The sequence below is a fragment of the Topomyia yanbarensis genome, chromosome 3 (assembly GCF_030247195.1).
Source record: "Topomyia yanbarensis strain Yona2022 chromosome 3, ASM3024719v1, whole genome shotgun sequence".
NCBI lineage: Eukaryota > Metazoa > Arthropoda > Insecta > Diptera > Culicidae > Topomyia > Topomyia yanbarensis.
The window spans coordinates 12,681,535-12,705,530 of NC_080672.1; the positions used below are offsets into that span (position 1 = coordinate 12,681,535).

Genomic DNA, 23,996 nt, shown 5'->3' on the forward strand with positions numbered 1-23,996 from the left:
CTAAAGTTAGGCATTGTGCTCTTCATGCACACAATGGTTAATCCAACTTTGTTGACTATTCTTATAAGTTATCCTGAATTCTGAGAAAATTTTGCGACGAACTTTATGAAATGAATATCTGTTAGAATTGGCGAATACTTGGAAAGGTTAAGATAAATATGTTGCTTATGTTCAGGAGAGCAATCTAATTGTTTAATTGTGAATATGTGGTTTCTAAGTCACTGATAGGTGGATATAATCAGTAATATCCTCGTAAATATTATGTGTGATGAATAAAAAAAATAATTCTATTCGAAAACAAATATTTCTTTTGTGTTTCGATTTTACATAAAATTCGATTTAACGTACATGATTGAATCGGAAAATGTATGTTAAATCGAGGTATACCTGTACATCAACTCTGGACAAATTTTCACTTCGAAGTGAATTAACACATTGTTTTAACTTTGAAGTGAATTTGCGTATTAATTTTTGAGAAATTGTCATTTAATTATTAAGTAAATTTACAAAATGCTTTCGGAATCGAATTCCTCGAATCACGTGGATGTGTTTCTATACACGGATATTCAAAATCGGTTTAGTTTTGCTCCTAAAATATCAGCAATGGTAAGCGAGGAATGAAAATACAAAATATTTAATATCTCCGCCGCTCTTGAACAGATTTTGACAATCCATAGCTTGTTCGAAAGGCATATTTATAAGCTCTCTAATAATATGCATATTGTTTACATTTACATCGCTTTGTTCGAAAGTTATTTGCTTTCGTTATTTTGGGCCTTTCATTTGAAACTAATTTCGTTAAGATAGGTTCAACGGTTGCTGAGATAATTACATGACATTAGTGCACATACATACATACCCACACACACACACATACAGACATTGTCTCAATTTGTCAAGCCGAGTCGATTGGTACAAGAGAATCGGCCCTCCGGGCCTTGGAAAAAGTTTTCAAAGTTTGAGCGAATCCTATACATTTCTTTTGTAAGAAATGTAAAAAGAAAAAGTGACTACATATTAGCCGTAATGAAAAAGGACAAAAACAATAAATAAATTTTATTGGACTCTATCAAAAATTAAGTGTTTCCCTACTAATCATTTTATTTATTGCATCCAATCCATAACCCTATTCAGCGTATAAATCTCTGTTCTGCGTGTATATGAAAATATTCGCTCTAAGGTGGGTTAGATTGGTTTTTGTTCTCTAAAATCTCCTTAGCGTTAGCGTCGATTATGCAAATCTGCTGAACATGTGAGATAATAGCACTCTGCGATTTGTATCTCTCGACAACGCCTGACGCCGTTGCCTAACGCAACGATGCGGTCGGTGGTGGTGTGACGCAGGTCGAGCCTGCTACGATCGCGGCGCATTCCTCGTCGGTCATTCAACGACACACCAAGGTTAGTTGTTTTTGTTTACCGCTCATGAACGATCCCGTGCCAGTGCCGGTGCGATTGTCGTACGATAAGAAATAGATTTGAAATCATCAAAACCGACAGGTTGTTGATTTTTTCTTCCGGAATGTAGATTAATGTAAAGTACTCACCCGATAATTGATGGCAGCTCTAGTCCGGTAATAATCGGCGTTCCATGGGAACAATATAAAAAATTTAATATTTATTACACTTGTTTTATATCAAAATAACGGACACGTTCCTGTTGGATCGTTTGTCTTGTTGTTTGCGAAGAGTAGCTAAAATGGTAAATTAGGCCCTTAACATTTTAATTACATTTATCGTTATCAAGCCCCCAGGAATAATATTAAACTCCATATTTTAACACAGTATTAATGGCAATTTCTAGGGGAAGCTCATCTAGCCTGTACGAAACAGGTTCTCAATAGAAACAACATCCAGCTTGCTTATGGTTCCCTAATAACTCCAGAATTATCTGGATAAAACCGAATTTTTCATAGATCGATGATGAATGTTTTTGCGGCTAAAAATGCCAGAAATTCTGCTCCTGAGTAGAAAATATTTCTTGTAAGCCACTTTTCTACTTAGTTTATCTATTGAACGTAAAACTATAAAAATTGACAATCTTTTCTTTGTATGCAAACAATTGATTCTGCGTCTTAAGGGTAAATGTGTCTAAAAAATCTCGCAATCGCTTTGCTCACACGTGCTGCATAACAGCTTCTGTTTTGTTTTGCTTAATTATTAGCACCTATTACGACCCGAGCTGGCAACCACAAACCTAATAATTATTTAGAGAGCCAACCAGCCACGGCAAAATTGCGCAATTATCGCATATATTATTCCAGCTGTCTAAACATGCACCTGCCACATGGCCTACTGATTCCCGGTTACCCCGCTTCTTGTCGCGAATTGATGCGAATAATCATACCCAGCCAGATGTCACACTGCCTATATGAAATACATGTACAATACACATCTCTCAAACATAGTTGTTGTTTTGATGACCGATCGGGATCGGTCGGCGCCTGCTTTGTGATGCGCACTGTTGTTACAATAAAACCGATTTCGATTAGAACCGAGTCGCCCGACGACGTTAATTTGACTACTAATCACGTTTCCTTTTTTATTCTGATTTATACATTACAGATTAAGACAGCAATCAGCTTACCACAACAACACTCTTCAGTATTATTGTAGTTATATTATTATCGTCGCCGAAGAGACGTGGACTAGCGGCGGCACGACTACTGATAACTAGCCAGACCCGAGTGAAACCAAAGCGGAAACTTTTTAGTTCAATAACCAAAGCAGTTTGTAAGATGACATCCTCCAAAGAATTCCTCGCGGAGAACGAACCCCAGAAGCCAGAAGGTAAGTAATAAATTGCAAACCCACCCATTGCATGCTACGATTAGGAATGCAATGTATATACCTCTACTTCCGGTGGTCGTCGAGTAGAACACAAAGGTACCGTGTTCGTAGTGCGAAAAATTCAACAGGTATTTTAGGTATGCGGTTTTTGTCGCCAGTTGACCGTACCTACAACAGAGTTGATACGTGCCCCTGTGCATGGATAAACGGCCAACGACTGCTGCTCTTTCCGTACACAGCAGGTACATATATCACCCGCTTGGAAGCGATAGACTATTTGGAATACTAATCATTCGGAACTTTATTTTCCCCGTTCGTTTGACATTGGCGCTTTGGAGCCACTGCTTGTTTCCGCTCCGCTGACAGTTATGACCAAACCGATCGGGACCGGTTTGTTGTGCTATGCTGCGCGAGCATGCTTTGCATTAATTAACCTGTATATGTACCAGCAGACTAGACCTCTACGTCATGCCACGGTGTAGTTTGTTGCGTCTGTTATGCTGAAACTGGTTTGCAAATGCACGCTATTTTGGGCAGTAGGCCTTGACTGGAAAGGCACCCGTTGAGTTGCTTGTGATGTTACACCCGAGAGCACGTGTGCGCAGTGATGGGTTGCTGTGATTCACGTTTCGAACCATTGCGGGTCGTGCTGCGTGAGCGAAAACTTTTGCACTGGCTGATGAGTCGATGAGTTAATGGCGAGTTACACAATTGCTGGTATTTTTCGTGGAGTTGAAAGTAGCAATTAACACTTTTAATAGCTGTTTTAGCGAGACAGAAAACACGCTATTCAAATGTATAGGAACATCTGCCCGAGCGGGGGTTTTTTTGTTCGGATTTTGTTGCCATTTATCATTATCGTATTGAAGTGCTCTAGAATAGCGCACTTAAGCAGTCAGTCTTCCTCTATTACTGTCGTTTTTTATATGTTCCAACGCAACGAAGCTTGAAGATTCAAATTTGTCCCAATCAAACACTTCCTTGGATCTAGAAACGTCGCGAACAATAAAGCAATCCCCGTAATTGAATTGGATTGACCTCGTAACGGATAATCTCGTTCACTTATCGTCGACTTGTATTATCCAATTTAGGATTTAGCTGATTTGCTGATAACAATTCGTCATGGTGATATCAATTCGCGCGCGAAAAAAAAACTTGAGCGAACAGGTGGTGCATTCTGGTGGCAACTAGCGGAGGTTTGCGCACACGGCTGCCCTCTGCCGTAATTCGTGTATATTTTGCTCGGCATGAGCAGGCGATTTTTTTTTCTCATTTACGGGACACTTTGTAGCAATTCCGTTCCTCTTGACAAACCTTATCAGCTTTTGGTGGTAAATACGACATACGGTTGTTTGCGATGCAGAATGACTGCATTTGCACATTTTTTTGTGTTTACACTGTTTTCATTTAGCAAGTAGAAATACACTCGTGCTTATCAGTCAAGTGACTGATGGAGTAAAAGGGCGTGTTTTCGAATGGCATGAGTTACACGTGCTGTTTTTTGTATGGTCATAGTACAGATCATTGTGATGATTTCTTGAAAATCGTTTTATATATTTTTTTAATTATGTTAGGTTGAGTTTTCGCTATATTCAAAAGTTTGCTGAGTTAGACGCCTCGAAAAGCACCTTACAATATCTTGATCTCTTAAATATTAGTAGGTATATTAATTTAGAATCCTCTGGATTCTGGTAGCATATTTTTTGTAATGCATAATGCAACTATACTAAACAAATATTGTGAAATTGTGGTTGAAAATTCCCTATAAGGACCAAATCAATCAAATTGCTTATTTGAGTACAGATTAACGAGACAGGCTATGATTTTGTCCCACTTTTGTTTTGTTTGGTTAACTCCGCATGGCTTGAGTTTTCTTGCATTCCACTAAGTAAATTTCATTAATATTTATAAGCAGTTTGTTCTCTTAACAACTCGTAGCAGTTGTAAATTACATGCGCAAAGGACGATTGACCTATTAGCTTAAAGCCCCAATAAAATAATATCAATAACAAATTCGTGAAATCGATGGCGATCCAGTAAACAACGAAGATAATCGGAAGTTATGACAAAACTAGAGAAAATCTGAAAAGATGGATGTAGCAATGGTAGCAATGCATTTGAACGTGAAAGAAAACACTCTCATATTCAAAATTGGAAAGCTTTCATCTTTTCATCGTGAGGTTTTAGGCCAAATTCGAGTGAAGTATGACAATTTAGTGTCTTAAAATCGTTGCAAGTTTTTATAGTCTGGACGCAAAAATAATTCAACTAATAAGTTGAGAAACATTGAGCTAGATGTCACTACTAGTTACATTTTAACTGGCCGGGCATTGTCTGCTGGAATTGATAGCTTATTTTTTGGATGGAACAAAAATGAAGAGTTTAAATTGAGGAAAATTTGGGGGTAATTGTGTTAATTTATGAGAAAAAGGTACGACAAGTCAGTTTTCGATGCTACACACGAAAATAATCCAGCGCATTTTTTAAGAGCGTATAAAATATGTAAATCAAATATATGTGCTCACTGGATGAAAAATGTAGATATTTTTTTCTATTCAGTTCGTTTATTTGATAGGCACAAATGCAAATATAGATATTATGAAGCATTGAGTGAGCATTGGAACTTTGTGTTTTTTAACTGAATCATACTTTTGGCAGACATACTTTGATAGTTTCCGTTTATGTTGGATAAAGTCTTTTCGAATTTGTATCCAGCAGTATTCACCCATCATGTGCTCATCCCAAAAGCCCTGATATTTCTTTTCAATTGTTGTTTCATCTTGATGAAATTTTTCATCGAATGTCAACAAAAACTTGAAGTGTGGCATAAATTACAAAGAGGGACTCACAAATAAGTGTTTCATGTGCGTGCCACATTGCTACCTCATCCAGTGTCTTTTGTTTACTGCAGCATATTAATATTGTTCCGGTTTTGCTCACGGGACAACTAAGTGCTCTATTTAAAATGCGTAAATATTCATTAGGGTACAAATTTATTAATCGTTCCAGAAACCGGTTGGCTGAAAATATTATTGCCGCTTGTGTGCGTATCTTAAGAAGACAATAACAAGAAGTTTTCCTTTTAATTTGTAGGCATTTATTGAAGTATTGCAAAATTTTAAATTATACCTAAACATCAACATTCTTCATCTGATTTTAGTGATCGAAGGTTTGAAATTCACGTATACAATTAATCCGTCAGCTTGGATTCTAAAAAAACGTTTTCAATCCACCTAACAGTGTGATGAGACATTTCTTATAACTCTTATCACTCTCTTCTGATATTATATCGATTGAGAATATTTAGAACTTTATGTTTCGCGATGTTTTTGATAACACATGCAGAAAACTAAGAACTGAAATTGTAGCTCTCGATATCACGCTACCTCTGAAGTGCATGCATGCACAGTTCAAACTTTACTTCGATTTCGACTTTTTCTAAAAGTGACTTCCCAGTAGTATCTTTGATTTCAATTATTATCGCTCATCCTAATGCCAAAGATCAAATAAAAAACTCGAAACCCGTTAAAGAAAATCATCATCACTGGAATTTTCGTTTCCACGAAACTTTTCGATAACCTTCCGTCACCTGTGTTAGTGCACTGGGTGCACGCTGCTCTGAAAATCTAACGAAATCGTCTTAGGGCACCAGCGGGTCTGAGTGCGAGCCATTTGCGCGATTTTCGGCGGGTTAAATTTGTAAAGAATTCTAAAAACTAGCTTCTATTCCATAATTTTCAGTTCACCAATTCAAGAAATCGTGCTAACCGCAAGTCATGAAAAATAAACTGCGTTGTGGAGCGACGGTTACTACCCGTTTACTAAAGCTATTAATAATTTTCAAATATTTTTTAATTTTGCAACCTTATTAGGGAAAGTTGTTTAATAAGCTTTTGTAATATTGTGTAGGAAAAAAGCTAAAAATTTCTGTATTTTCTCAATCTGCAACATATGAGCCCTTAAGTATAACAATTAATTTAGGAAGCTCTTTTAACATAAACTATCGCACGAATAGGAATAGGATCACCAAAATGTTGGAAGAAGTCGATAAAATAACCCCTTGAAAACTACCAAAAAATTGGTGTAGTTCGATGCAATTGCAAGAAAATATCCTCACAAAATGGGATGGACCTATTAATGTGGGACACAGTGAATAATAATTACAGTAAAGACCCGTTTTTTCAACCTCATGGTGTGTTTTAAAATGACATTGAATAAATCGGGACATATTTTTTTCCTTCTTTATAATAAACTGAAGCTATTAAAATATTCTTCCCTTCCCTTGATCTAGTCTGATAGCTATTTCTGATTATATCTTAGGGTTAGCGGCGTAGCTAGAAATTCGGTTTGGTGGGGGTTTGGTGAAAATCGAACTTAATCTCCAAACGACATAATTCCGAAACCGTCATATATGAAGTTTTAAAATTATGTAGAATTAATTTTTCAAAAAATAGTAACAGAGTTCGTTTCATTAGCGAATTTGTTGAGACTGTCATTTAAAACAACTTTATTTGCAGGAATGAATACTACGTGTAGGGAGTATATCGAGTTTTAAAATGATATTTACGAAATGTTCCTTAATCTATTTTTTTATCTTAAACAACTTTTTATTGTGAGCTCCACAAACTCAAGCTATGGATAAAATGTAAAATTTATTGTTTATAAATAATAGAAGATCATAAACAGTAAAATCATAATAATTTATTTTAAAGATACAAATAGCCTAAAATATGTGGATACCCTGAACACACGGAGCCTTCATGTCTTCAACAAAGTGGTTTGTAATAGCACTCCCCAAAATTTTGCTGAAGACATTAAGTCTCGAATTTGTTTGAAGAGTTAATTCTCCATAAATACTTCTTAGAGGATATAATACCAAAGTTATTTTATCAGATGATGTACTGTTTAACGTTTGTGAAATTCATAGAAGATACTAAACCTCCGGAATTGGCGGTCGCAAAGTAATGTAATCTTGACCTTAAATTACTGTTTGCGAACATTTGTTTTACCTATTCATATAATTGGTAACACAACAAAAACAAAAGCTCATCAAAATTGATCAGAACCTGCTAGGCCTAGAGTCGAACGGAAAACGCTATTTTTCATAAGTTTTACTCTACTTTCGGAAAGTGTTATCCTCGTTATTAATCATATTACGTTTTCGTCTCAACTCTACGCATTCCCAAAATAAAGACATGTTCAGCAAATGTTGAATGCTACGCAATTTTTCGGTGAGCAGCTCTATGTTTCATGTTTCTGTGTTTCCAATTTCGCTTTTTATTAAAAAGACCCTAATCCATATTACAGTACATCCATTCAAAAGTGAACTCAATATGATAGGAAATCTGGGGATTATGATTGATTTCAGAGCTCTGGAATGAGTGTCTATTGGAATGTTTTCAGGCAGGGATTTGATATTGATGTTATTAGACAACTGTTAGATCAAGACCAATAGATCAGTTACAGGTCAAGATCCATCAATCCAAATATTTTTTGGGTGGGTGACAAGGGGTGAGGTTGAATCCTGAAGCCTTCTCTTGGCTACGCCGTTGCTTGGAGTTTTTTATATAGCTATGTTTCAGATCGATCTGATGTTTGTGACTTAGAAACTTTGCAGTCATCAGGTTCGCGCAAATGAAAATTTTTGCATCGATAAGTGATCAAGTTCCATGTAGACAACTTGGAATTGTTCGGCGGTTATTTCTGGTGATTGTAGATAGAAAAAGAAAATACGAAATTCGTTTTATCGAAATAATATTTGGCTAATTTAAATGCTTTGCTACTATATTGAACAATAAATAGGCGACAAAGAGTAATCCACAAACAATAAGCTATAACTTTTAAAGTATTCAAAATAGATATTTGATGTGTTCAGTAAAGTTATTCGCAAAAATAAGAGCTACAAATTTGCTGAAGACATCATTTCAATAGAATCACTTCCAAGAAAATTTATGAAAATATCTCACTCGTATTGTTAATCAATAGTTAATCAATCAGCAAAAAGATAATACCAAAAGAAAGGACATATTACATCCATCAAATTCTCCGAAGATACTTTTGACCTAAAATAGGCCGTTTTGGCGTTGAAAATAGATTGCCTGTTTTTGGTTTTATTTGTGGTTATGGGAAATGATAAAAATCTTTCGTCCATATTTAATGATAAATATCTCTTTTGATAATAGTCCGATTTCAACAATCTATAGCTCGTTCGAAAGGTATTCGTATAGGCTGTCTATATAAAGTGTTTATCTATGTCGTCAATTTCGGCAGATAATTAAAAAAAACTGCAAAAACCCCATTTTTACACTTTCAAACATTCATATCTTGGAAACTAAACATCAGAATCAAAAACAAATTAATAGCGTTCTGTCTGGGTGATAGGACTTTCATTTAAAATTGGTTTGGATAAAATCGGTTCAGCCATTGCTGAGAAACACGGATGCGAGTTTGTCCGTTACATACACACACAGACATTGTCTCAAATCGTCGAGCTGAGTCGATTGGTATATAAAACTGGTTATAAAACATTAAAAAATAATTGTATGTTGCAATGAATCTACCAAAAATTATGCATTGTTGTTGTTGTTGTTTATTGTTAGGTTTTAACCCCGAGGGTCATTCACCTAATTTTTCAAATTAATTACAATAATTTTACAAAAAAAAATATATTTCTATTGTTTTTGCGTTCGTCACTGAAACTTCGGCCGGAAGAACTTCCATTAATCGATCTCCAGAAAGAGTGTCCCATGCTGTAAAAAAAAAGAAAGTAAACAACGGGTATGTTTCATGGAAAATAAAGCCGCGCTGGAGCTCGTTAAAAATGATAGAAAATTGAATACTGCGAGTCATTTTGATACATAAAATATCATTTGACTGAGTTGTATTCAGGAGCTGAATTCTGACTTAGGATTCTGACGGAATTTTGTTTGGGATTCTGATATAATTCTTCCCATCATTCTGTTCAAATATTTTTCAAGATTTTTATTGGGATTCTGATAAAATCTTGGCACTCGGATGAAAACAATTTCAACGTTCCGATGGAATCTTTCTCCCTTTTTCTGCTCAGAATTCCGATGGAATTTTTGTCAGGATTCTGGTGACATTTATCTCAAGATTTTTTCAGAATCCTACACAGAATTCGAATGGTCTGCTGGATGGATACTAATAGTTTTTTTTTAATTCGATTATTTGAAACGGCTCGAAGCGTAATCTTCATGGATTACGTGTCTTTTAAATAAATATTAAAAAAAAATTATGTGTTTCCATCGAATTCCGCGGACGCAATTCACCAATACGTATGGAGACACTTTTCTGCGGCGTTGGAGTCTTCTCAGTGTTTTCTGAACATGTCCGAGGGTCATTTGGTCCGCTTCCTTTCTGCGACCCTACCATATGAATATGTTCAACAAAAATGTGCCTAATACTTTAAATACTAAATACTTCTCTATGTTACTTTTGCAAAAGATATCTTCTGAAAATATTTATATACAGGGAAAATTGGCGACAGGTCTCGGCACCTACCGGTCGGCTCGTTGTGGAGGCTAGGTCTGCTGCTGAGAACTATAACGAGTAGATCTTTGCGAAGCGGGGAGCTAAATGGTTCCTAGTATCGTAACAAAACTGGGAGCTAATTGGTTCTCGAAACCGACATCGGTATCGAGAGAAATTCCGCCACATTCTGTAGTTCTTCACTGACGGCGAACATGGACTGGAGAGCGTGCGAGAAGCATCCCCATAGCGACCATTCTCAGGCGATTCCGCATTGGTCAACCCTACTACTGCACGGAGAACGATGACCGGCAAGTAGACCTGTGCGCCGCCGCGCCACGCCGCCGCCGCCGGTAATTTTTAACGTACGCCGACGCCGAACGGTAGACCGGCGGCGCGCCGCCGATGCATTTTTCCCGCGCCGAAAATTCGCGAACTCTAAAATTGTGGACTCATAATTTTATCCACAAATCTAGGAACATAGTCTATGGACCGAATATACGACGTTAACTGATTCATGATTTATCACTTCTTGATCATTATTTGGTATTAGTGGTCGTCAACTGGATTACAAAATTAAAATAATCTTGATATTTTCTCGAAAACCATTACACGACACTCGTTATATAATTCAAAGATCCATTCTTGCTTCGTCAACTAGTTATGATTGTGAGCATATAAGTTTCAATTAACCATTCGTGTGCGTGAAATGGTCCACAAATTAAAAAAACTTTCCACTTTCAAGATATATGTGCCTGAAATTTACGATTATGTGCCTGATCCTAATCTTTGCACGTAATTAATTTCACTGGAACGCAGTGTATTATTCATTGATTTTTTAACCGATTCTTAATTCCTAATATGCTACACACGATTCACCAGTCGAGCTCGTGAAACTGTTCATGATGTAATTCATGAAGTAATTAATTTTCCACATAATCTTATTATACTTACGTAAACAATTACAAGGAACTCAGACTTTTATTCATGGATTATTCGCTCTGCTTTCTGGTTTTGAAATTTCTATGTGAGCTATTGTGTACAATTGCTAGCAATCAGTCTCATAGGCACGAGCATTAGATACAAAGACATTACTAGGACCTGTAACCCTGTTATTCCTTTGTTAAAATTCAGAGAAATGTTCGGAATTAAATGAAACTGCGCTGAGCAAAATACATTACCTATCCACAATTCATGCCCGTGAAATAATTTTGAAAACTATAAGACGCATGACTCTGTGTAAAAAATCCAACGGTAAGCTCAAGACTAAAATATCACGATAACACGACGATAATTTACGAAAATCGTTGCACGTCGTTAAATTCTTGACTGTTTTAGTCAATAAAGTTAATACAAATCAATGTGTCATCGAGTTATGAATTAGAATCATAAAAATATTAAACATATTCAGACACAACCACCTACCAAACATTTGAGTATAATGTCATCTTTTTTTCGTGTGAACTAGTTTCATGAAAACACAAAAATTATTTTCAATGCGAGGTTTATTTATAATTGATTGAATCGTGACCTATTTTAAATTTTTTTTCTCGAAGAATAGTTGAGAAAAGTGATCTTGACTTTTCGCGACGCTGGTGCACAGATGTGGCGATGCAGAGGGTAAGATTTCTAGTCTCATAAATTATTCATCGTGTGATCTAGCCCCACTCAAGAAAGATTTTCAGTGTCAGTTGCACCAGCCTGGTATCACAGACAAATAAGACGAAACACGAGATGAATTTTCATCACTCGTAGAAAAAAACGGTCGATTTCAATTACAAATCGGTGGCGTTAGTGAAGAGATTTTGACACAGAGCTAAATGCGTTACTTAATTTACGCACCCACCCGAAAACGTTACGGTCTTTTTAATCTCATGCAAACGAAAACAAACAATATGGGCCGGAAATGTGAAATTCATTCTTGTCGAAGTGCCCAAGGTGGGAGTTGTTCACAACCATTTTTTAAGTTACAACACGATGCCGATCGGTGAGTAAGCACATAACAGGATGTTAGTAATTTAATTGATTCGGTGTATCGAATGTATGCAATGGATTAGAATTTGTTGGTCTCCGGAAGTGCTGGAGAAATCAGCGGGGTGCAGGTGCTACGAAAACTAGAGATACGCCCAGACCATTTTCAATCAGACTTGTTTAGTGATCAGTTTCAACCTAACAGGAGCTAACACAAGTCGTGGAATGATTATGATTGATAGTAACTGTATATTTAGGTTTCGTCAGGGTGTAGATCTGTATGATTCCAGCACATCGAGCATACTTTGCACTCAAGATAGAAGCAGATCGCACGTTGTAAGAAAATGTAGTGCCAGGGAATCGTATTCCTTATCATCGTGGCGATGTTGTACTTACAAGAAGTAAAAATAAACACCAGCCTGGAAAATGAAGTAATGTGTCTACCTTGAAAGGTGTCCTTACACGATCATTAAAAGTGACATTTCTGCACAGTAATGCCAACAATAACGCCTCGTGTTAGGGTACCTGATATCTGCGGGATTCTAAAAGAGCGACGGTAAACAACCCAGGGACAACTTGACAGATGAGTACCACGAACAACGAAACGAAAAAGTTTCAAGAGAAAAGCGTGTTTCGTTACGTGTGTTATGAACGCCGTCAATACGGCTAGAACAACATTTAGAAAAAAATTATTCCCAAATTTGAATAAAGAAAACCGTCAGCAAAGTTGCATAAATCTTATTATATATTTAGCTGGAAGTCGTTGTTTTTAACAACCGGCTCTCTTCCTTCCTAAACATGTGTTGGTTTTCTTGTTGTGTGAAGTTTGAAATCGTTAAATCATTGGTGCTTTTTATCTCGAGAAATGTAAATGAAAAACATTTTGGCCAATGAAAGTACATCACCACCAAGCTTAACAATTCGTTTTGAATAGAATTTGTATTTTTATCAGAATTCTAGCAGCAAAAAGAAATGGTAGAAATGCTTAAATTGATTATTTTCCACAGATATGGAAAATAATAAATGGGATGCGCCTTTTTTAAATTTTTTCTCCATTCGAGCCGCCATGACATCACCAAATCACCCCAAAATTTGCTTATGAATTCAATATTTGGGAGCTGTCAATTGTCCCCGGGCTTACAGTAAAGATGACTAAATAGAAACAAAAACAATGAAACGACAACAACAATTAATTTCCTCAAACAAAACAAAAACTGTTTTACCGTTGCTTAATTTCCCAGATATAGAACAATAAATAATTATTATTGGTCATTGAAATACAGTCGTTACTCTACATTCTTCAAATTTGTCCATTGCAATCATTATTTCATGCGAAGTCGTAGTATGCGACATCGACAATTTTTCTATTTCGTTCTTCAAATTTTACAACTGTAAAAATAGTTCCACCTTTCATTTATTATCTTGCATTTGGCAAGCAGGGTGGGCACTATTGGAGCTTCAGTTGAAAAAAAAAATGATATGGTTGCGAGAATTACATTTTGTGCAATGTGTTCAATAGATGTCGCTAGTACATCGTGGGCGATGATTTTTTTAGATTTTCTTTAAGCTGTAACGTTTGTTTGTATGTGCTGTGAAGTCTGTTATAATAGAAACCGAAATTTTGGGAAAGGAATTGTACTGTCAAGATTTTTTTTTAGTTACATAAGCGTCAATATTCGTCACGCCGACACACGCCGGCATGCCGCCGCCGGTAGAGTCCAACGGCGTGACGCCGCCAACGCCGCCGCCGCCGGCCAAAAATGTCGCTTACGCCGCCGCCGATTAAAAATGCATCGGCGCACACCTCTACCGGCAAGCTAAAGTGGAAGACGAAAGCAGGCGTTTCGGCCGGACAGTGGGATCAAGAACGAAGAAGCGGCTGATCTTACAAGAAGGACTGTGACGGCTTGTGGTGTTAAATTGCCGTGAAAACTGTAGTCACGTAGTAGACGGCGTTCAGCTTACTGGGTAAAGGACGATTCAGACGATACATCAGCTTCCGTCAACATCAACGGAACGTCAGCTTCCGTCAACATCAACGGCACGGAAAGTTTTGAAGTACGGCACGTGTGAATGGGCGCAAGAGAAAAGTATTTAACTTATCCTGACGGAACGGTGACGTTCCGTTGACGTTAACGGAAGCTGATGTATCGTCTGAGTCGCGCTTAAATGAGTCGCTCGGTAAGCTACACGCTACATGTCTCAGAGCCAGAAGGCGGGCTCAGAGAGCAAGATCGGAGAGTGAGAGGGGAGCGCAAGGCGACGTTTCAGCCAGGGCCGCTTTAAAATGGGAGACTAAGCATAGCTTGCCAGTTTGGCATAAGGAGCTGTGCTGAGAAGTAGGGGACGCGTACCGAGTCGTGAAGGCGAAGGTGAGGGCTCGTCGATGCCAGCTGAAATGTGCCCTGGAAAGTAAAGATAATCGTTGAGGGTCTCTTCTCGAAACACGATTCAACTACCCGGTCACCGACACCGTACGGTTAAGAAGAAGTGATTAAAGACGAGCTCAAAGAAACGTCGATGCGACTAAAATCAAAGATCCGTATGGAATACCAAACGTGATGCTGAAAGCTGCGCTCGTGGCATATTCGGACATGTTCAGGGTGATGCTGCAGAGGTGTCAAGCTGAAGGCAGTTTCCCCGAAATGTAGAAGGTACAGAAGCTGGTGTTGCTGCCAAAGCCAGCGACACACTTGGAAAACTTCTAGAAGCAATTATCCTTAACAGGCTGACGAAATGCAAGGAGGGTGAGCGCGGACTGTCCAAGATGCAGTTAGGATTCCACAAAGAAATATCGACATTGGAGGTAATTAGGACAATGGTCGTGAGTACTGAAAAGGTATCTAAACAGAAGCTAAGAGGAGATCGATACTGCGCTGTAGTTACGATAGATGTGAAGAATCAGTTCCACAGTGCCAGCTGAAAAGCCATCGCCACAGCGCTGAACAGAATAACCATGCCAGATCCTGAAGAGCCACTTTCAGAGTAGGGTGCTCAGGCTTCAATTCTTGGTCCAATTTTTTGAATCGGGATGTACGATGTTGGCTCTTGACACTGCAGGAAATCGTTGGTTTCGTGGACGACATGTCACTAACGGTGACGGGTGAGACACTAGATGGAGTGAAGGTGTCGGTGACGGATACAATAGACGTGATCGAGAACTGGATGAACGGGGTCAAACTGTAGATAGTTCACCACAAAACAGAGGTGTTGTTGGGCAGCAACTGCACAGCAGTTCAGAGAACGCAGATCGACGTCGGAGGGCACGTGAATGAATGTGCAATGAAGTAAATGAGAGTGATAAGCGACGACCGGTTGAGCTTCACCAATGACGACGACAACGTCTGCAAAAAGTCAACGGCAACGAACGCAATAGCGAGGATCGTACCAGACGTCAGCGCCCCGAGAAGCAGCATTAGACGTCTGTTATCTAGTGTTTCGTCATCAATACCACGATATGGGGTTCCTGCCGGGAGTGCAGTGCTGAAAACCAAGAGGAACTGTGAAACGCTGAACGGCCGCACGAGTCGCGAGCGCGTAGAGAACAATATCGTCGTAGGCAGTATATGTTATCGCCTGGATGATCATCACCCGGTGGATGATATCGAGTGCTACAATCGAAGGAACACCAGAAACGTAAGGAAGATGGTGAGAATCGATTCAATGACGTCGTGGTAGCAGACGTCTAGGAGACACCGGAGCATGTGGTATTCAAATGTCCGAGATTCGAAGCGACGTGCAGAGAGGGGCGGAAAAGGGGGGACCTAACTGTCGACGGTGTACAACACTCGTCGAGCACGGACGTCGAGGGTGATCATCGAGCAATTATGAGACGATCATGATGCCGAGGAATACGCGAAGCAGCTAGAGACAGCGCTATGAACAGAACAGTAGCTAGGCGCTGTTACTCTTGAGAATGGCTGGAGCAACCGACATGCAACCTCACGACCGAATGTAAGGTGACCGATTACTGTATTATGACGAACATCCAAATCGCGAAGCAGTAGACTTGATCTTGGCCACCATGACACGGTCAACGTTGCCCCAGGAGTTAGCGTCTACTTCTCTGCGCTGCTCCCTATAGCCGATGGACATGCTCAGCACTATCTCTCGTTTAAAAGCAGCCTTGACCTTACGCTCTTCTATAACTACACCTTATTTTGCTCTCTGAATGCATTTTCTGTCTTTTAGACAGGCAGTTCCTCAGTTCCAATCGCTCGCTAGTGTTTCATCGGCGTTCGGAGGTGGAGCGGTACTGTCTGCTCGAAGTGCTTCAGCACTTGTCGAAGTCCTCCGCATTACAGTACAGTTCCACCGACCAATGGTGTAGTGGATCGCCTGGTGATCGTTATGTGTGTACTAGTGTACAACCCATGTTAACTATCAGCGACAAACTGGGGAATGTTTCGTCAATGATATATCACCGAGCGTCTTTACGAAATATGCTAGCGAAACCTTCTTTATACAGCCTTACATCCAGCTTCACTAGGGTTTCCAACAAGCTGTCCCCTTGCGTTGGTCAGCCTGCTACCTCACTTCACAGCCCAAGCGTTAAAGCCTCCTCCTATAACAACCGGTCTTCGTCCGACCAACGAGGCCAGCATCCGATTGTAGTGCTCTGGTGTCCATAACAGCTACATACGAATATATAGTTGATCCTGGCGATCACGATGTCTTCGTGTGTGCTATTCATCACCTCTTGGACAAGGAAACTGTCCATCACTTAAATTGCCTTTATCCCTGCATTATCCACCGCCCAGTTACCGTCATCGGGAGAAGCACGGACACTTTCTCCCCTACCTGCTTCAACTTGGGAGCCTCTCTCACCCTTTTGAGGATCGCAGCATGCGTCACGCTGTCGTGACGACTAGAGCGTCTCGCTTATACCTCTCTTGACGCAGTCGAAGATCTTCATTTCCTTTTTCTTCTTTTCATCCTTCCTTTCTGTTTCGTCCCCGTATCTTCTATGGTTTCTACAGTAAGCCATGCATTTTTCATTTCTCGAGTACTTTTTCAAATGGACGTAAGTAACAATGAGAGATTCTCTTTGAGGTCTTTCTCTTCTGTTCATTACTCGGCCATTTCAACATTTACTACTCTACTCTTTGCATAATATTGTAGTAAAAACCGTCGGCTTTCGATATGTACTGGAAAATTAGTACAAAGTGTTGTAATGACGTCGTAATAAACGAAAGAGAAAGTAAACAAAGAGAGGCTCTCAATGTTACTTGCGTCCATTTGAAAAAGTACTCGAGATTTGTCGTTTTTTTTGTTATTATTCACCGACCTTCTTGGGCTTCTTCGGTTCCTCCTCCTCTCCTGGTCCTCTGTTCACGGAACGGGAATACCGGTCATCCTTCGGCGTCTCATAGCGCTCACCTCTCGCTACCTCCGTGGTAGCAATGTTTTTTCTGCGTTTTCAGGCTCTCTCTAGTTATGCCTTCACATTCGGCGGTTGCTACGGCGGATTCGATGCTAATGACCAGATCCCTGATCTGTCCGTACATGTTGCGCTTGCTTTTCACGAATTCGTAGAGCTCTTCGTTTTTTTTTGCCTCAGCTGCATCACTTTAGGCAACCCAGACTGCTGAACTTCTTGGGTAATATTTGATATCGGTATGTGCTCCCCAACTGGTACAGGGTCGGTGGAAGGGGTGGGGTCGTTAGGCCCCTTAATTCCTGTAGCTGCTGCCTCCATAGCTCCCAGCTTCGTGGCAATCTACTCGGATAGTCCCCGGCGGAGAAAGTACCTTACTTCGACTGAGAGTTCACTGGCGGTAGAATTTCTACCGATAACTCCGTTTCTTTGAGAAGTGGCAGGATTTCTCTCGGCACCAACGTCCATTTAGTGAGCCAATAGCTCCCAGTTTTGTAACGAATATACTCAAATAGTACCCGGTGTAGTGAGTCTACCATACAGCGACTGGGAGTTCTTCAGCGTCCCCAAAACTCCCCCCGATACTGCGCCACTGGTTTTATAAATAATAGAAATCATAACAAATGATATGTTCGTAATATTTATGGATCCAGAACTAAGCAGTTTCGGTCCTTATTTAATGAAATAGTCAAAAATCTACATTAAAGCCGATGCTGTTTAAACCAAAATTCTCTTTTGTTTAGACCATAACTCAATCGAGGTAAAACTGCACGATTTCTCACTGCTTACAATTTATTAAAACATTTATCTTACTGTACAAAAAGAGGATTAAAAATGTGCGACAGAAAATAAAAGTAGCAAGAACAGAGCATGCTTCGTAAAACCCACTTCATATATTTTGATATATCTTTTAAGTCGTTTAACTTTCAGTATAAAAACCGGGATAAATATCCGGTTCTTCCCAAGTAGCTTTCTTTAACCGCCTTTTATTCCTAAATGTAGCGATAGACGAATTTCCTTGGAACGATTTATTTATTTTTAACATTTTATATCGGTCCTTGTCGAATTTTCTGGAGGAGTACTTTTTAAGCGATTCCTATGTTGAAGGATATCAGTCCAATTTTTATTCTTGAAATTTATATATGATTTTTAAATTTAGCAATAGGTAAAGCCTGTCTTAAAAAGCATGTTCTGTCTTTGCGACCCCAAGAGGAGCAGCGGAGCTTGATTCTGACGTTTAATTTTGAGTTACGATGTGGGGGCGTGAACGCTTTATGATCCCGTGGGAATGCGTTTGGTACCGCGATTATAAAGTCGTTTAGTGCTAACGTATTGAGCTAACCATTGGGGCGTTTTTACGATTACGAAATCGCATGCGGTAGTGAGCCTGGATGACCGCTCATGTTGCATGTTCGCGTTTGTGATCATCTTTGTACGCTCGTGAAGAGCTTGAGCGTTTGTATGCTAACGTGTTTGATCGTGTGAGCGTTTGTATGTCGTGTTTGTAGCGTCGTATGTGCATTTGTAGCGCTGCATGTTCGTTTGTATCAGTTCTTCCATACTCGGCTCCAGCTACGGCGCCCTGTAACTTGTCTTGTCTAAATTTTTTGATAGGTCATGAACCTAGGTTTCTAAGTTGTTTGTGTACCGTTCAGATAAAGAAAGAATGTGAGTTCCCCCAACTCACTAGAGTCGTCTACTAGGGCGCTTTGAAACTTGTTGTCTAGTGTAGAAAAGTTTCTTTGTTTTAGAGTGGAGTAGAGGCTCTCGGGCGAGTACAATTCATGAACGTACAAGACCGAGCGTTTGTATGTTTTTGCGGAGACCGTGTTTGTAAATTCGTAAGTGTTTACAAGTCAACTTAATTGCTGCGGCTTTTTTCAGGATTGTGAGATCGTTGGCGTATTTATGCGTATATGATTACGTTGGGGACCATTATTTTTGTAGTTTTGCGAAAGGTTCTAACAATAAATAAATATTCGTCCTCCGACTAGGGTTCCTAGTACCGAACCTTTTCGGCCTTTGAACCTTTGTACCGTGGTACTTGAGAATCGCATCAAAGTTAATTTGAATGCGCAAATTGATAATGTTATTGTCAATTTATTGATTTATTCTCACCAAAATGTTTATTCTTGTTAATTGCGTCAAGACTTCATTTCGAGATCTGGAGCACTTTGGAAATCAATTACTGCTAAGTGGCGCGACTTTTATCGGCTTCGACAACTGGTAGATGCGATAAGCCCTATTATTAACAGTAAATAAAAGCGAGAATGGCAGTCAAACCGAACGGATTGTTTGCATTCCCTCTCGGCATTCTCGCTTTACTCTAAATTGTTTACGCAATTAATGCGGTTTGTCTGCACTTCTCATATACATTCCAAAGCTTCTTAATTTCCTATATACTATGAAGTGAATCTTCTCGATTATTTTATATGTACTTTCGATCACGCTAAGGCCTATGAATGCTCTCACCCCAGTGTTTACACTTTACTTCCTCTACTTCCATTCACTATTATACTATGGATAACAAAATAATGAAAAAATGAGCGACATTTTGCTTGATTGTTTGACGTAGGACTACGTTTTTGTTCTCGATATGGGGATGCATTTCGCATGCACAATTTGTGCATCTTAGCCCAATTTTTTTTTATGTTAGTTAAAATAAACCCTTAATTCAAACTTCGTGCAAAAAATATCAAAAGTCTTAGATAATATTTCTAAAGTAAAGAAAGTGAACGCAAAAATTGGTTTCTACAATCAACCGACATTGGCGTCGGGCTCTGTTCGTTGAACAATTCGCGCGGAACGGAATAGTATAGCGTTACCAGTGTGTGCAGACAAAGTGAAACTACTACACGGGTGCCGCCGCTACTCTTTGATACGTATAGACGTGGAAAACTTGAATGAAGTTGTGGAACACGTTTCTGATTTTTTTTTTGGTCCAACATTTTCAAGTGTGGCTCTTTTATTGAACGGTCGACACTGGCTGCTTGGCAGTGATCTAGTAGGCAGCCGCTGATGAGTATACATTAATACGCACGTGTTCGGAGCAGGACGGCCGTCTGTAGAAATGGCTGACCGCATGGTTTTATTTTCTTTCGGCAGACGTGTCAACACAATCTTGGCTTACTACGATTGCTTTGCGTTGTGTTTGAGGAGCACGCTGAATACATATGAAGTATTTTTTTACTAATTCTCATTAGGGGTGTGAGCTAATCTTTCCGCCGACGGAGAGATTTAAGTCACAGAACTGTCGCGTGATTTGGTTGCGTTGCATTGTTTGTTTAACGTGGGCAGCTTTTTTGTTGGTAATGTCGCGATTTTGGACCTATAGATAAATATTTTTCACAGAGGCCCATGATTTTAACAGATATTGGGCCAAAGTTTGATTCGAGTAGTATTCGAAACTCGTAATCATCAATCCTCATCGGCCTGGAAGGTGATAATAGGTTCCATGAGTTAGTAGAACTGTCGTAAAGATAGGATTTATCAGAATTGCCATGCGTTTTTTATAGCAGCTGCTGTTGCTGCTGTTGGTATAGAATGACAGTCAAAGTCACGGGAATATGACATATTTGTTTGACGGAATTATTAGCGTTGAGTTCGCAACAGCGACTGATCAGATGTGATAACAAAACGGATCTGCAAAGAGCCATTAATCTTGTCCGAGACCGATTGCACTTGTTTTGGATTATGGAATAAAATTGTTTTAAAATAAGTGCTTATGTCTTGAAACCTGGGATTGTAATACATACAATAAGTTCCATAGAGGAGTTGTTGGGTGTGACAAACTAGAGATAAGCGTAGATACATAGGTCTGGAATGTGTCATCATAGTAGGCGGTACATACCACGGGTTTGTATCTTGATGAATCAAAACACACTCATAAAATATGTCGCATTTTTTCAAATATCTAGATGGGTTCCTTGAAATTTTTATCAGCCTAATATTTCATAAGCACATTGTCAGCACGGTTACAAATCAAATCTGAACGTGTTTGTTTGTTAAGTCACACCAGCCCGAAAATCGTGCTCGTTGGAGTCACTATAGAACCTCACTTCATGATGATTCAGCATTATGGCTTTTTAATTTGTCTCAGAAATTTATTTGATGCTATCAATAGCATCGGTCTCCGATGATTTGTAGTTTTGCACAGTCAGTACAAGGTCTCCCACGCGTATTGTCCCGTTTTGAAGTGTGATATAAACAACAAACAATGCCCGTGCACACCGGATACTCGACTACTGCGATCGGATCGAATGTGCTGAATTGTGCCGACTGAAAGTTTTGTTTCAACGGATGATGGAAGCGTGACAGTGCAACTTTGGGATTTTTTTGTTGTTGTTGCGGGGTGCACTGTTTATACCTAATTCCCTCGGAATCACGCGACACTGTTCTGACGATCGGGTCAATGTGCTTTCTCGCTTACTCCTGCTTCTTGGAAGTAAGTAAGCAACTAACAAAGTTGCCGAACGGACAGTGTCTTACGGCTCACACCAGCAACGAGGAGGGATGAGGTTTATTTATAAAGATTTGTTGATCGATGAAAATCTTGCGCATCAATGCACCTAGCAGTGTGCGGGTGGCTTTCTTTTGTCATCCGAAACAGAATGGGTTAGATAATGGGTGAATTTTGCAGCGCGGAGAATTGAAGTATCTCTGAGATTGATGTGATTTTATCGTAGGGTCATACAATTTTGGATCGTTCTTTGTTTTATTTGTTCACTCTACGATGTTTCAAGACACTCAGAAGCTAGCAGAGTTCATTACGCGAAGGGTAACATCACTAACCTATCCAAGTATAGACCAGTTAAGGGTCTTTTGAGTCTGTACAAGGAGTGTAACCTCGGTAATAATACGAAAGGTGCAGATCCTTCGCGATACCAACAGCATGATGACCGAAGAACACAAAGACTGCTGAAAGAACAGACGAGGTTGCAAGGACCAGGTCATCATAGATAGATTGAAAACCTGAGCGTGGCATATATCGACTTAAAAAAGACTTAAGACTCAGTACCAGATTCGTACCTTCTGACATTTCTGGAGTTGTACAAGGTAGACGGTAAAGGGCGAACACGAAATTATTTCGACACCGAAAATTTCATGCCATTTTTATTATAATGTTTTAAATCAAACCAGAATTTTAGGGTAGTTTTATACATATATTTACTTCAAAAATCAAAAGAAAAGTTAATCGATGGAGCCTTGAGTGTAAAATTGAACGCATTTTCGCTTGATGCCCTCCATCAAAGTCTTTATAGTGTCATCCGATACCAGTTTCTCAGTTTTTTTTTCCATTTTCTTAACATGTCCTTCTCATCTTTGGCTGTCTTCTTGCTCTTCCGAAGTTCCCGCTTCATCATTGCCCAGTACTGCTCCACCGGGCGCAGCTCCGGACAGTTTGGCGGATTCATGTCCTTTGGAACAAAATAGACAGAATTGGCCTCATACCACTCCAGGACACTTTTAGAAAAGTGGCATGATGCCAAATCTGGCCAAAATAGCGGAGCTTCGTCATACTACTGCAAGAACGGCAAAAGGCACTTCTCGAGGCACTCAGATTTGTAGATCTCGCCATTTACTGTGCCCTTTGTCACGAAAGGCTCACTCCTCAGTCCGCAAGAGCAGATGGCCTGCCAAATGAGATATTTGGAGGCGAACTTCGTCATTTTCTTCTTCTTAAATTTGTCGTCCACATATATCCGCTTCGCCTTTCCCTCCGTCTTTTTGTTCTTCGGTCCCGGTTTTCTTCCAGCTCCTTTGCCGGGGTCCAACGTCAACCGCTCCTGGAACCGCTTCATAACTCTGCGTCTCCAATGGTGAATGTTCAATATTTTTCCCAACTGCCGGTGCGACAGGTCAGGAAATTCCAGGTGTTTGGAAAGAATTTGTTCTCTCGACTCACGTTGGTTCACCTCCATTTTCGTTGAATCGAAAAACACGACTTCGAGTTTGACAGCATGTAAACAATACACAACAATGAGAAAGTGTGCAAAATTTGGTTGATTTTTACCCAATGGCGAAACAGTTATGCCCTGTTGAATGTGTCGCAATAATTTCGTGTTCGCCCTTTAACATCATCAGGCTGATGGGGCACAAGGAGAACTTTCAAGGTGATACTTTTTGTCCGCTTTGGCCTTGCGTTGAACCCTCTTAGCAGAACACTCAACCAATGCAACTATGGCAACCAACTGAAGGGTGAAGGAAGAAGCACGAAAGTTTACCACGCCTACTGCATGGACGCTATGAAGCTGTTTACTTATCGTCCATGAAGAAGCTGTATCAGCTATTGCAGCTAGTATCTGTGTTCAGCAACGACACCCGGATGGAGTTTGGACGGATGACGGATAACAGTGAGTACATCTTCTTC

The 23,996-nt window shown here is 39.6% G+C and overlaps 1 protein-coding gene across 3 annotated transcripts in view; it reads left to right on the plus strand.

The window, feature by feature from the left end:
• Window positions 1–23,996, plus strand: part of LOC131688062 (putative inorganic phosphate cotransporter) — a 72,045-nt gene that overhangs the window by 20,526 nt on the left and 27,523 nt on the right. For all 3 annotated transcript variants that reach the window (XM_058972212.1, XM_058972210.1, XM_058972213.1), the window contains exon 2: window positions 2,566–2,790. In XM_058972212.1, the coding sequence (XP_058828195.1) occupies window positions 2,739–2,790 (52 nt within the window). In that variant the 5' untranslated portion in view covers window positions 2,566–2,738. The remainder of the gene's footprint in view (window positions 1–2,565; window positions 2,791–23,996) is intronic.